We start from the raw sequence: 14476 nt of genomic DNA, 5'->3' as shown, positions 1-14476 counted from the left end.
CATCAGGAGCCCAGCAGAGCTACATCTACACATCAACCATGTCCCATGTTCTATGCCTGGTGAACTTTCCATCCATACAAACAGACAGCCAGATAGCAATATTCTACGTCAACAAGCAGGGAAGTTCAGGATCCCTATTCCTCTGCAGGAAGGCATACCACCTCTGGTGCTTTGCTCTGTCCCTCCCAAGTGGACTTCCAAGCAGCTCACGTCCCAGGTCAATCAGTTGTATTAGCGAATTCACTCAGTCACAAACTTAAACCTCACAAGTGATCCTAGACACTGCAGTGCAATGGGGAACCCAGTCATAGATCTCTTTACCTCAATGGACCATGCAAAGTGCCCACAACATTGTTCCCTCTGACCAGAATAACAAGACATCAAATGTGATATTTCCACTATTCCTTGGGTGAGAATCTCTGACATACCTCTCCAATAGAGACCTTCAGAAAATCATTTAAGACTGTGCATCTCATCCTGATTGCTCCTCAGTGGACCAGATAGTGGAAAGAGTACAGTTCAGAAGGTTTGTATGGGTTGGACCAGCCGTAGCCACAGGACAGCCTTCTATATGTCTTTCCTCTGTGGCCAATGCTCAGCAGAGTTCTCAGAAGAACTTCTTGTCATCCAGGGCCAGTAGTTTTGGTGGAACCAGATTGGCCCAGCTGATCATGATATGCAAATCTGATTCATCTCCAACTGGACCAGATTCCTCTTCTTTCTCAACATAGAGGTTTGCTATTTCAGATCCAATTTTCATGGAAAAGCTATCCCCTTTTATCTTGTAGTCTGTCTATTGAAAGGTTACAGTTACAGTGTAAGGATAATTTAGGAGTTATTGTCCATTGTAGCAGGTCAGGAAAAGAACCACCTTAGGGGTTTGTACTAGAGTATGGAGAACCTTTGAGGGGTAGTGATCAGGAAGGTCAATTTCACCTTTTCAGTCTTCACTGTCACAACCTTTAGCATTTCTTCAGGTCAGGCTTCTGGGTCTGTTATGTTTATTGATTAGTGTATATCAATCAGGTTGTCCCCCTGAATTGCAAAATGTTTTTATATGATTTTTAGACTTGTACATCGCTTTGCATTACAATTTAGCGATTCATCAAACTTTTAATAAAATTTGAAAACTTGAAGCTTGGCCTTGAGCTCCTTGAAGATCCAGATATCAGCTTTGGCATGTTTTGGGGCCAACTAGAAAAATCCTTCTTGGTGGCTCACCTTAATGTAGCTCATTTCTTGAAAAACATTGGACACTAACATCCTCCCCTTTGATCACTATGTCTTAAGCGGAACCTTAACCTGGTGAAGTTCCTCCATCATTGTCCATTCAAGCTTATTAAGAAAGCCATTCTGAAAGACCTGACCTTTAGTGTGGCATTTCTGGTAGCTATTTCCTCAGCCAAGAGATTCGGAAATTCAAATAGTCTCCTGTAGGGATCCCCTTTTTTTCTGAAACTGGTGTCGTCATCCATATGGTGCCATCATTCCTTCCTGAGGTGGTGTCTCCTTTCATTTCCACCAATCTGTATATTTCCCTTTTTTCCCTCATGGAGGATTTTAGAAAAGATTTTACTGCCCTCAAATTGAATTTCTTCCTCTGGTGTTCAAAGTTTACTGTACTAAAGGAATGACAAATTTGTGGGCGGAGAACAATTTGGCATCTTCGTTGGATATCTGTAATGCAGTGACACTAGCTTTGCATTCCTTCACTAACTACTATAAGATTGAATGACATACAGGAAACAGGCATAATTTATCACTTCCATTCTTTCTGCAGACATTTCAGGTTCTTGCCCTAGAACAGAGGTGTCCAACCTGCGGCCCCATGAAGTATTTTGTGCAGCCCCGGTCAAGGGCGATGCAGTGTTTTCCTCTGCTGCCCTTGGGTGTTTACAGTCTTGCTGACTCCCTCCTCTGTCTTGCTGAAGCGTTTGCGCAGCCCCAGAAAATTTTTTTGGGGGCCAATGTGGCCCAGGGAAGCCAATAGGTTGGACACCTCTGCCTTAGAAGAAGATTGCTTCCACCCCTATTATGTTTCTCATTTTCAGTAGCGTTTCCTTGTTTTACCCAATAGTCAAGGCCTTGTAGTTGTGTTCTTGTTACTCTCAATTCTTTTATATAAGTTTTTGTTTAATAGTGTATGGAAGGAAAGCTTTCAACAAAAAACTATTGGGTCCCTACTGCTGTTTCCAAATACTGAATTGTGAGAGCTGTGTAGAGTCCTTATGGTCTTAACACAATTTTGTATGCTCTGTCTCTACCTGCTGGTCAGTGGACATAACTCGCACATTTTGAACTGATCTGGTGGTACTAAAGGAAAGAAAAGAATCAGGTAAGACCTAATATCTCCTAATTACCATGAAGCCATGATAGGACTTAACATTCATACATCCATACAGCAGAAACTTTTTTTTACCATGGTGGAGAATATGGATATGCTGGTCAATATTTAGCGCATTTAACAGGCCAGAAACAGTGCTAACTAGTTAAATAGTGCTTAATCAGTTAAATATAAATATTCAGCATGAGATAACCAAATCTCTTCTGAATATTTGCAATTAAAAGTTAACTGGCTATATTGTGCAATATCCAGCAATTTTCAGCACTGACCAGCTAAGTTTAGTAGCCAAATCAGGCTGTGGAAATAGCTGGTCTATCTTTGGTTGCTATTAACTTAAAAAGCCGGCGCTGAACATTGACTTAGCTGGTTAAGTTAGCGCTAACAAAAAAAAATTGGATACAGGCAGTCCCTGGGTTAAGAATGAGTTATGTTTTTAAAGATGTTCTTAAGTCAGATTTGTAGATTTTAAGATTCTTGCTGCTTACCTCTGCTCCCAGCTGACAAAAGGGCCAACTGTCCCAGAGTTCCCTCTAAGGTACAGCATGCACAACCACACACTGTTCTTAATGTGGCCATGCATCATTCCTGAATCTGCTACAGGAGAAGTGTAGGAGTCTTTACTACTGGAAATACTGCTTAGTGAAATCAAATGAAGCCACAACCACGTTCTTTAGTAGAAGTCGTATTTAAGTCAGGTGTCTATAACTCAAGGACTGCCTGTATTCACTTATTGTTTGATATATTTATCACTGTTAATTTGAGCACACGTGGTGTGCCCGGTGATGGTGTGCAGGTGTAGTGGGTTTTTATTAATGCTCACTTACCAGTTATGTTAAGCACTGGAGAAATCTCTCCTTATCGCTAACTCCTCACACTGAGGGCACACAGCTTTCACATTATAAATGATTTCAAGTTGTGAATGAAATTGCTTTAGTGCTTTCCAGAGTCCTTGCCTTGAGAAGCCATTGACTATACTGCTCATTTTTGTATCTTTTTGGTCACTGGAAATAGCCAGCACTGAATATCTGCAGTTAGCACCGACCACAGGAGTTAATTAGCCTGCTTCCTGTGGTCTGAATATCGACTCCATTTAGTCATTTGAAACAATATAAAAAATGATATTTCCTATCATATCATATCTTTTTAAATGAAATTTTACTGCAGTCCCTCCTCTAGCTATAATTAAAAATAAAAATCTTGTCCTGCCTAATTCAAAATTCCTCTCTTCTCCCCCTCCCCCCCATACAAGTTTTCTCATTCTTCCTGGAGCCCCTTCAGATCTCCTTAGCTCAGGACCAGCCCAGCCATTAGACAAGAATAGGCAGGGTGGCGCCTTCTTAGGGGTAGCAAAGAGCAGCTGCAGTCTAAGTAAACGGTAGGTCCTGACAGCCACTCAAACTCAAAGAACCACCAGCACATGCTTTAAACTGCATTTTTATAGGATTTGTGTGTGAAGATCCTGATTATTGAATCTAATATAATAAAACGCTAGGCCGCGCATGCGTACTCCCTATGCGTGCGCCGGTTTTCTGTGAGCTGTAGCGACCCGCATGTAGGAGTGCGCATGCGCGCGAATTTCCCGAGGTGGCTGTTGGCTTAGTGGCGGGTTGGAGACAGCGTCATTCCTCAGGTCCCCCTCCCCCTCTTCTCTCCCTCCCAACCCAAGCAGAGGCACAGCCGACAAACGTACCCGGGGCCGAAGGACCAAGGCTTTAGCTGAGAGTTACGGGTATCTTGAACCAGCACTTCCGCTCCTCTTTCTCTGGCTATGAGGTGCAGGGATCAAATTAAATACATTACGGCAAGGCGAACAGGGCCATACCGAAGCTCCGACTTGAACTGCCAGTTGGCCGGCTCCCTTGCCGGAGTTATTTTTTCAGTTTAAAGGTGCCGCGGCGGCTCCTGTCACGAGCCGCACCTGCTTCAAAGAAGACTTCTAATGCAGGCGGGGATCATTAGAGGAGCCGCCGCGGCACCTTTAAACTGAAAAATAGCTCCGGCAAGGGAGTCGGCCAGATCACCATGGAAGCCACTCCCCCCTCCCGCCCTCTCTCTGTCTGCAAAAAAACCAACCCACAACAACCCCAACAATCGCTGGAACTTGCAACAATAAAAACTCCCGATGCCCGTGACTATGACCCCCCCCAAAGTAAACTCCCCTGGAGCAAGGGGGGAGAGGGAGATCATTCCCATCTGTCCGAAGAAGGAACCGGCAGATTAGACGGTCAGCTGAGGGTAGGAGCAAGGGAATCAATCATGAGATGAGGGTGGAGGACAAGGAGGAGGATGATAGTTGGGTGGGGGCGGAAAGAGATGCCTGATTGGGAATTGGGGCCTGGATTGGTGAGGAGAAGAGAGACATGGGATAGCCACTAGAGAGAGAGGCTTTGGGCTGGTGAGAGAAGCAGGTATTTGGAGAACAGGTAGAAGAGAGAGAGTGCGTGGATGGGGTGGCCCACCCCCACCTCAGCGAACGAGAGCTAAAGGAACCCCTCCCCTCCCCCGCCAGGAGTGTGCGGGCAACTGACCACAGCTGGATTGAGGAAAGGGCAAGGGATCCCTTAATCTGGCACCGCTGTAAGGTAGCTTCAGTGAGAATAGGCCCAGGTGCCTTAGGCCCCTACTGTGGGCGGGGCCTTAGGCACATGGCCCCGGGTGGGCCCATGTGCCTACAGCCCCGCCCACAGGAGGGGCCTAAGGCTCCTGGGCCTATTCTGATTGGCCCAGGCGCCTTAGGCCCCACCAGGAGGCGGGGCTTTGGTGCCCCTGGGCCAATCCAGCCCCATTCTTCGTTGAGCTGCATGCCGGATGGACGAGTTTGGCACCCGTCTGTCCGGCCAACCTAAAATAGGTACGGGGAAGGGGGGGCCGATCGGGGGTTCTTGGGGGGGCGGACGTTGGGGGTGTACTGTAGTGGGGGTGGGGATAGAGGGGTCGCCTGGGCCAGGAGGGCTTGGACTCCCTCTTGCCACGATGTTATCGGGGGGGGTCGCGGCTTCAACGGGGCAAGAGGGTTTGGACTCCCTCTTGCCCCGATATCATCAGGGGGGGAGGGGGTCGTGGTTTGACATGGCAGGAGGGCTTGGGCACCCTCCTGCCTGGATCGTTGTTGGGGGGGGAGGATTCTGTAACTGGTGTTGTTTTTGACAGACACCGGTTACAGAATCCAGGTTTTAGGCGAAGGTCTGGCTCCTCCTACGCCTAAAAGCCCTTCTGTTGGACGTTTTGTGTTTTTTTTTCATTATGGTTAAAAAGTGTAGACGTGCTGTGGGGGTACTTTTAGACGTAGTGGAGATTGGGCGTTTAGGCAGAGGAAGGCCATAATCAAAACATGGACGTATGTTTTGGTTATGGACACTTTCCCTGCTTCTGGGTTGAATGTTTAGGGGCTTAGGCCAAAAGGGGACTTAGACGTTTTTTTTATTTTGCCCCTCCACGCCTTTCTTAATTTAATAAAATTCCTTTTTTTCATCTCTCGTATAATTTGACCACTCATCCTAAATTGTGGTCTACGAAAGAGATTACTTTGATTGATTGATATTGTAAGTTTGACTTCTGATGCCTTGAATTGATTTTCCTCCTTGTGTTTAATGGTGCAAGATTTACTCTTGTGAAATTTAATGTAAAATTAGAAATAAATAAAGAAAAAAGAAAACTTCTTAGGAGGTACCATGTCCGCAAAAAGTTGGGCTGGGGAAACTGGCTTTTTTGACTTAAGTTACTTAGAAGAATTCAAAATGTTACCTGTAGAGTCCTGTTTTGTGGCAGGAGAGGACTGTGAAGCAGGAGCAGTGCCTGCAGGAGGCCTCCCTGACTTTACCTTCGGAGCTGCAGCAGTCATGGGCTGTTTCTGAGAGCCGCATACTGCTTTTGTGGGAATCGGTGGAGGAGGTGTATTACATGCCTCTAGCACTAGCTGCTTTTACCATAGGGCTGGCCGCAGGTGCCGTTTACGCTTTCTCTAACCGCTGTGGCAGTGGTGAGCTTCCTTCCCCTGGCAGTATCTAACTTGGGTCCTGAGGGATAGGAGCAAGCGGAGATGATTGCGGCCCCGGATATTTCCTGTCTCTAGTGGTGCAAAGCACTGCTGTGAAGGAGCTACCTTCCATCCATGAAGAAAATAATCTTCACGGTCCTAGCAACCACCAGGCTAAACCGGCAAGACTTTTGCCGTTTAGAAAAAAATATATCAGCCTTCTCTTTTCCTTTCTTTATTTTGATAGTCTGAGTAGACAGAAAAATTTTTTAATATTTGCTGAAAATTTTTTTTTTGTTTGTTTTATTAAGCTAATAAATAAATAATGTTCTCTCTATGAGTCAGAGGAAGAGCTTTGGAAGGTGGGAGACCCGGCACATGCCAAGTAAACCAAAAGCTTACTGTAGCTAGGGGAGAGCATCGACACATATGCTCAGTCAGAGGACTTCACCTTCAAGTGTGGCTGGCATATCCCCTGCTTGTCTCCGGAGAACACTGCAGTGAGGACTGAGCTAGAAGTTTCCTGCCCAGTGAGCTACCGTTGTAATAAATTTATCTGAGAAGAAAACATGGCTTACCAGAATTTGAAATTAAACTCAGAAAAACCAATGGGAGAACAAACACACCAACAGCCAAACTAAATAAAATTGCTGATTGTATTTCATCTACATTACAAGAAAGCTGGTACATACATAATGTCATTCCTTTAATTTGCTGAGGAAACTATAGTTTGGGAAGGGGGGCTCGGCACCCCTGAGTGTCACCCCAACTTCAATAAAACTTCTACAAATCTTCATTATGAAGAAAAGGATCATAATCCTTTCAAAATAACCCCCTTGCTCTAGTCACTGCTCTGGTTCAGGAGCTGGTTGGGAAGAACCAACCAGAAGCTGCATGGTTCATACACCATCTACTTGGAGACAGAAAATATTGAGTATTCTATGGTTGCACAATCTCCTTTGGGGCAAAGCACATGGAACTACTTTCTTTCTCTGTCTCCATCAAATGGTCGACAGTCCCAACACTCATTTGTGTGGACTGGTCTAGTATGCCACCTAGAGGTAGATATGTAAAATATGTAATTTATTTTTTATTTATAATGTGATATAAAATATCTATACATTTGTGGGTCTTTATTTAAAAATATCTGACGCTGTATTTAGTTATATTGAAATTCTGCTTTGAAAGGCCTTATAGTATTGTATAAGTAATCTTATTCTGAACATTAGAACTTATAGAAAATACAACACTCAGAAGAAGGTTGCAATTGAAAGCTCTGGAAGACTAAGCTCTCTCGCAGTAAGATACTGTAGGAATTCTACCTATGATATCAGCGATGTTCTTTTCTGCAGATCTGTGTCATAAATTTTGGGCAATTGGAGGCCTTTGAGTATAAATGCCCAGACTAGATTTTATTGACTAATTCATATGTAATTTTAATTTAGGGTATTATGTAAAGAATGCCAAATTATGACTATAGACTCATGCCTTAGCTATAAGACAAAGCACAACTTCCAGTTATACCATCATCAGAGCTCATTAAATCTCATGGCATGTCCAGAGCTAACCTGTTTAGAGACAATGCCCATGGAAAAATGAGGTCATACCTTAGGTATTCTGCTAATTCTAATAAAGATTCCATAACAAGATGTACTGCAGTTATCTTTTAGACTTTAATAAATAAACCACTTTAAGGCTGCAATTTCTGGCTTTGTAAATGGTTAAACTGAAGTTTGGTTATCCAGTGATAGGCTGTGATATGTCTTAACAGTCTGATCAAATGATTACCCAAATTCTTGCCAAATGCAAAATAGAAATACCATTCTCAATAGGCACACTGATTTGATCTAAATTGCTCATTTTTTTTTTTTATTGTTACTCGTACTTTATGAAAGAAGTTAGAATTTTCTAAATTGAATATTCAAAGTGATAAGGAGACTTCTTGTCCCTTTGCTTAGTGAAATATAAAAGTATTAGACAAAAAATGAACACACTGAGCAATACTGCCAATTTTCTGCTTGAAGCAACTACATACGTTTGCACAGGGGGATGGGGTAGTTCCAACTTCCATTTTCTGCACATTCTGCGAGAGGCTCCCCTTCCAAGCTGAATCCTTTACTGCAGGAATACACCACTTTGCTGCCAACAGTCAGGTTCTCATATATTGCCTTGCCATCTCCCTGCAAAACTGGTGCCTCACAAGTGGTCTCTATAAGAAAGCATAGTCATTAACACGTTCCGATCATCACCTCCAGAGGTGTAGTTAACTACTTGTCTTGTTTGCAGCTGCATCATTAATGCATGGTAGCAACAATTGCCTCTTGTCAGCACCTGCCTATCCCTCAAATGCTGGGAATGCCACAAGCAGGTTAACTATTGCTGTTAGCACACACTGGCCTAGATGCACAAAAGTCAATCGATATTACTGACAGGATCGATGTTGGCCGATTCCCAATAGCAATAGATGAACTAACAAGTTTGCATGCAAACGATTTAAACGGAGATGCAAATCATTTGCATGCAAACGCGACTGATTTAATCGCTCAGTGAGTGATTGACACATGCGCAAAGCCCTAACAGTAGTGATGGGGAAAGCAGTCTCCTGTCACTGCTGTTAGGGCTTCTGGTTTTTTTTTTTTAAATGGCACAGATGTTGTGCGTTTGTTAAACACAATCTGTCCCATTAAAAAAAAAAAGTCCCTGCGCCATGCCCTTCCACACTGCGCCAGCACCCCGAGCCACAGTCCACCTTCCCGACCCGCAGCAAAATGGCAGGAGAGATGCCCACTCCCTCCTGTCACGAAGGAACTCCCAACCCCCAAAAGGCAGGAGGGATTCCTACTCCCTCCTGCTATGAAGGAACTCCCTCCCCCCTGCCTGAAAAAAAGGCAGGAGGGATGCCCACTCTCTCCTGCCATCAGAGGCCCCCTCCCCCTCCTGGCCCCCTTGCCCCGTACCCCTTAAAAGTTGGGAGCAGGAGGTACTGAGAACACCTCATGCTCCTCCTCCCTCCGACTGCAACACAGGGCCTTAGGCCCCTCCCCGGTGCATCATGCGATACAAGGGGAGGAACCTAAAGCCCTGATTGGCTCAGAGGGGCCTGAGGCATCTGAGCCAATCAGGGACATCCTTAGGCTCATTCCTTAAGAAGTCCCTGATTTGCTCCTTCCTTAGGCTTCTTCCTAAGGAAGACTCTGATTGGCTCAGATGCCTCAGATCCCTCTGAACCAATCAGGGCCTTGGCCCCTCCCCGTGCATCACATGATGCACTGGGGAGTGGCCTAAGGCTCAGTATCCTGGTTGGAGGGAGGAGGAGCAGGAGGTGTTCTCAGTACCTCCTGCTCCCTACTTTTAAGAGGTATGGAGAAGGGGGGCCTGGAGGGGCAGGGGGGCCTCTGGTAGCAGAAGGGAGTGGGTATCCCTCCTACCTTTTTTTGTGGGAAAGGAATTCCTTCGTAGTAGGAGGGAGCGGGCATCCTTTCTGCCTTTTTTTCGGGGGGGGGGGGGGAGAAGGTCCATCATGGCAGGAGAGAGTGGGCATCCCTCCTGTCATTTGTTTTAGGTTTAGGGGGTGCCGCATTTGTCGGGGATCGTTGGAGAGGGCTGTTGGGGATTAAAATTTTTTTTTTATGGGACAGATATTTTGCATGTGTAATACACGCAAAATATCTGTGCCATTGAAAAAAAAAAATGAAAAAAACCCTCAGGCAGACCAGTCGATAACAATATACTGGGGAAGCGAGTTCCACAGTTGGGGGGGTCTTTACTGAGAACATATCCTGTCTTCTAATACCTATGATTTTCAATGAAGGGACCGTTAGGAGATTTTGTGATGTCGAACGAAGGGACCGGGAAGTATTATGGAGAATGAGCATTCTGTCAATAAATTGAGGTTCTTTAAAGATTAAAGTTTTAAATACTAAAAGTAATATTTTGGAAAGTAAAGCGGTGACTAATCGGGAGCCAATGGGAGTTGATCAGTAGAGGGGTGACATGATCATATTTTTTTACCGTTGTGGATGAGTTTAACGGTTCTTCTTGTGCTATGGTTCTGGCTACTCTAAGGCTAGCATCTGGAATGGTCAATTGGACCGAATCAGCTCCTGTGTAGCCTCATGCATTTGGAAAAAATTAAGTGACATCTTATTACTTGCCATTATGGGGTTAGAGGCAGCCAGTGCTGGAGTATCTGGAACAGAGATATTTAGTATTTTCAAAGCTTTGGTAATGAAGACAATTCTTCCTTTTTTTTTGTATTTAATATATTTATTGATTTTCAAATCAAACAACCAAGAATAACGACAATTCTTCCTTATGAAACACCTGAACTGTTGTGGGGTCATCAATCTCATCATTTAGCACATCACTTCCTCCAGTGCCTCAGGTATTAGAGAAGTCATAGACGCTGCTGAAAGTCCTCCCTCTGAATAAGGAAGAGAAGTAAAATAAATTGAATCCCCTTCAGCAAGCCCTTCTAACCATATTCTTTTACCTACAGGTTCCATCTGTAGAGTGAGAAAGCTGCAGAGATTCTGGGGACCCCAAGTGCTGGGGTTGCGATAGAAGAAGAGACTCAGATTGCTGAGAGCACTTTAATTAAAAGGCCTGATGCAGCAACAACATAAATTCTGGGGAAAAGGGCTGCTGAAAAGCCAGAGAAGTGTGGATCCCAGGCATAGCAGCAAATTCACTAGCAATGTATGCAGAAAAAGAATTACCTGAAATAGATGCTGAAATTGCAGTCCCTTCACCGATGGGGGCCAATTCCTGCAGAGACAAGATGGCAATGGGTGTTTGTGAGAGCAGCGCATAAGTGTGAGGAAAATGAGGTGTCACGTTCCCCACATGGGAAGTCGATGGCTCCAACAGGCCTGAGGCCATTTCAGCCAAATTTAAGCTAGCAAGTCCCACTGGACAACTTCCCGATGCTGCTTTGCACTTCCCACAGTGTGAGCAGTGCTTAACAACTTCAGCTGCCGTACAAAAGAACGTAAAGGTAAAATAGCAAAGTGACCCAAAGCGCAGAGAAACTTTAAAGCTGTACTCAGTGAGTATAAGGGAAATAGAGGATTTCTATGAAAAGAAACTGCTCTTAATTTGGCCCAGAAACCCGCTTGAAACTGGTCACAACAGAGGACTTAATTACTGAAATCACTTCCTTTGGTATTTTTTTAAAATTTTCCAGTGAGGAAGGAGAGCAAGAAATACATTGAGGAAAAGGAGGAGGGGATGGGGTGGTGGAAGGACCTGGCACCACCAGGCATACCCGCTAAAGTATGCATCGTTCAGCCTAAACATCCCCAAGCTCCACTGAACTTGGAAACCTGGAACAGAAGCCACAGTCAAGATAAGCCAGACCGTCTACTATCTGCTAGAGAGAGCGAAATACTAAATAGTCAAGGAGCACAGCATTCTATGTTACAGAGTTCAGTTTAGTACTCTCTATCTCCACCTGCTGGTAGATGGTCATTACCCAAAAGTTTCTGACTTTATCTGCTGTTGATGACAAGGAAAGATGCTTGTTGAATTTAAACCATACTGATGACTGCTGTATCCATGCCATACAGATACCTGCTACATTTATGCCTCTCATCTCCCAGCACATATGGTTCCTTCCGATTATTAATCCCCAAATGCATTACTCTGGGAGGAAGAGCTTGAAGATTCCTGACAAAATCTATAGGAGGACGAAAAGTACTACGGTTCCCTCCCAAAGTCTGGCGAGATTTGTTCACAGGGAGAGAATTAGGGTGGCAATCAGCAACACTGGCCATGAAGTCATTCAGACCTTTCTCAAAAAGAAGCTGACTCTTGAAAGGAAGTCTGCTTAAAGTGGCCTTGAAGGCAGAGTCCCTAGCCCAATGATGGATTCAAAGATTCTGGTGCGCAAATATTGTGTAAGCTGAGACCTTACTAAGAACTCGAATGAGATCATAAAAGGCGTCCACCACATAATCCACACCATCCATCACTAGCTGGGAACAGACATCCACTTCTGCAGAGGGCACACTATGCTATTTCATGTGACAGGCAAATGCCATAAAGGAGGCTGCTGCCGCCGCCTTGATACCTGAAGAAGCCACTTCAAAAATCTTTTTCAATATAATGTCCACTCTGCGATCCTGGAAGTCTTTAAGCACTACACCATCACTAGGAGGGCCATGAACTGGGTAACCTGCGCCATATCGGAATCTACCTTAGGATGGTCAAAAAACTGCTGAAAATCAGGAACCAGTGCTACTCTTTCCATTTCTCTTTTAAAAAATGTTTCTTTCTTTTTCTTCTTCTCTTTTTGTATCTGTAGGGTTGGGGATTGTTTTGGGGGGAGTAGGGGGAATGATGATATAGTTGTTTCCTTGATATGGCAGAAAAATGTTTTTTGAAGGTATATGTTTGTATATTAAACTGTATCATTCACAGTGTTATTGCATTCAAAATTTAAATAAACCTTAAAAAAAAAAATCAGGAACCAGCAGATAACGCTTAGCCATAGCTTTAGAGAGCCGGAAAGAGCTTTCTGGGGTATCCCATTGTTCCATATCCAGACCAAGAAGCTATGGATGGGATAGAAAAAAGGAGGACAGCACATTAGATCAGTCCATGACCAATCACTGTGATGTGGAAGGTGGAGATTCCAGTTTGAGCTCTTTCATAACATCAGCAATAAAATGGTGGACTTAAAAAGTCTGCGGACGGATGGATCCTCACCCAAATCTGGACTCTCAGGGCAATCATGCTGACTAGTCCTGGCAAGGGTATCAGCCAGATCCAAAATAGAAGCAGTGTCAGGAGACAGAAGAGGCATAATATCCGTTTGGCAACTAATGCAATTGAGCTCTGCCATAGCCGGACGAGAGGACTCCCAAAAAGGGATCTCTGCATCAAAAGAGCTGGGTCCAAAGAATACACTTTCCAGAGAAGCCGAATAAAGTCTGGGGAAAATTCACACCCTGTGTCCACTGCAGGGCCTGCTGAGGCGCCTGCACTGCCAAAAGAGTACCAAGACTCAGAATGCAGATATTTGGCACCAGACTCCAGAACGGCCTCTGGGCGTGAATTTTTCCCAAAATTACAAATCCAGGACCTGGAAGAGGTAAAGCCCAAAGCTCCTGTGTCCTCCCTCGATGCCAATCTGGTGTAATCAATAAACACATTCAACAGATTAAGGGCTGAGGAGTCAATCCCAAATGATTTTTAACAAAATCGAGGGGTTTTGAGGCAGAAATAAAACTTAGAAAAAAGACAGATAAAAATTCAAGCTGACTGCCGCTAGTGAATTCACGCCAAAAACGGCAAAAATAAAGAAAACCTGAAAATAAAAAATAGCAATCTGGGGTTTGGGGAGGTGAGAGACCTGAACCCTACTGTTAGAAACTCTGAAAAATGAGTTTTACCGCGTTCCACAGACCACCCTCGAAGCTCCCATATGAAATGATGGAGATGTACTTTACAGTCTGTGCAGTGTCTGCCTGTCAGCTCTGTTAAACTACAGATGAATGGAGGAAAGTGTTTTCTGCCTCAGAAAATGCTCCAAATGACCAAATTTGAAGATCTTTGGAGTGCCCGTTGGACGGACTTTGACTATAATCTCCACCCCCATGAAACCACTCCACGTAACCTGGGACAGGAAATGCAGTCTGCGCCCTAAAAACTGGAGGGACTTTTTACTCAGAACACATACAGCCTGTACTTAAATCCTTGACAGATTCAGAGGGCAAGCGAAGTCCCAGGGGAATGGACCCGAGTCTGAGAAGGGTGGCACAAAGCAGGATGGCTCCACAGGTCCACTGAAGTTTCTCTGTGAAGCAGCAGTCCAGTTCTGCAGTACTGTACCCTTTCCTCCAACAGAGAACCTCTGCAAAGGGAATAAGGGATCTCACAGCACTCAAGTCACCAAAAAAGATGACCTTAAGAGAAAAAAAAAAAAAAAAAAAAAAGAAGCAGAGCAGAGCACTTCTGCTTGCAGAGGATTGCTTGAAGAAATTGAAACTAGAGAATGACACGGGGAAAAAAATTGTCCCTGTCCCCACCCCATCCCCATGCCCACTGTCCCCACAGTATCCATACAAGCCTTTTCCGAAAGAACATGAGGGCATTCGGAAAAGTTGAAAGGGGACAGATTCAAAACAAATACTAGGAAGTTCTTCTTTACCCAA

The 14476-nt window shown here is 44.5% G+C and overlaps 1 protein-coding gene across 2 annotated transcripts in view; it reads right to left on the bottom strand.

The window, feature by feature from the left end:
- SVEP1 (sushi, von Willebrand factor type A, EGF and pentraxin domain containing 1) overlaps positions 1-14476 on the bottom strand; it is a 430677-nt gene that overhangs the window by 45497 nt on the left and 370704 nt on the right. For both annotated transcript variants that reach the window (XM_033926500.1, XM_033926511.1), the window contains exon 43: positions 8356-8529. In XM_033926500.1, coding sequence (XP_033782391.1) covers positions 8356-8529 — 174 coding nt within the window. The remainder of the gene's footprint in view (positions 1-8355; positions 8530-14476) is intronic.

This window comes from Geotrypetes seraphini, chromosome 1 (genome assembly GCF_902459505.1).
Source record: "Geotrypetes seraphini chromosome 1, aGeoSer1.1, whole genome shotgun sequence".
NCBI classification, from domain to species: Eukaryota; Metazoa; Chordata; class Amphibia; order Gymnophiona; family Dermophiidae; genus Geotrypetes; species Geotrypetes seraphini.
The sequence above is the reverse complement of the archived record's forward strand: the minus strand, read 5'-3'. Positions and strand labels throughout refer to the sequence as shown.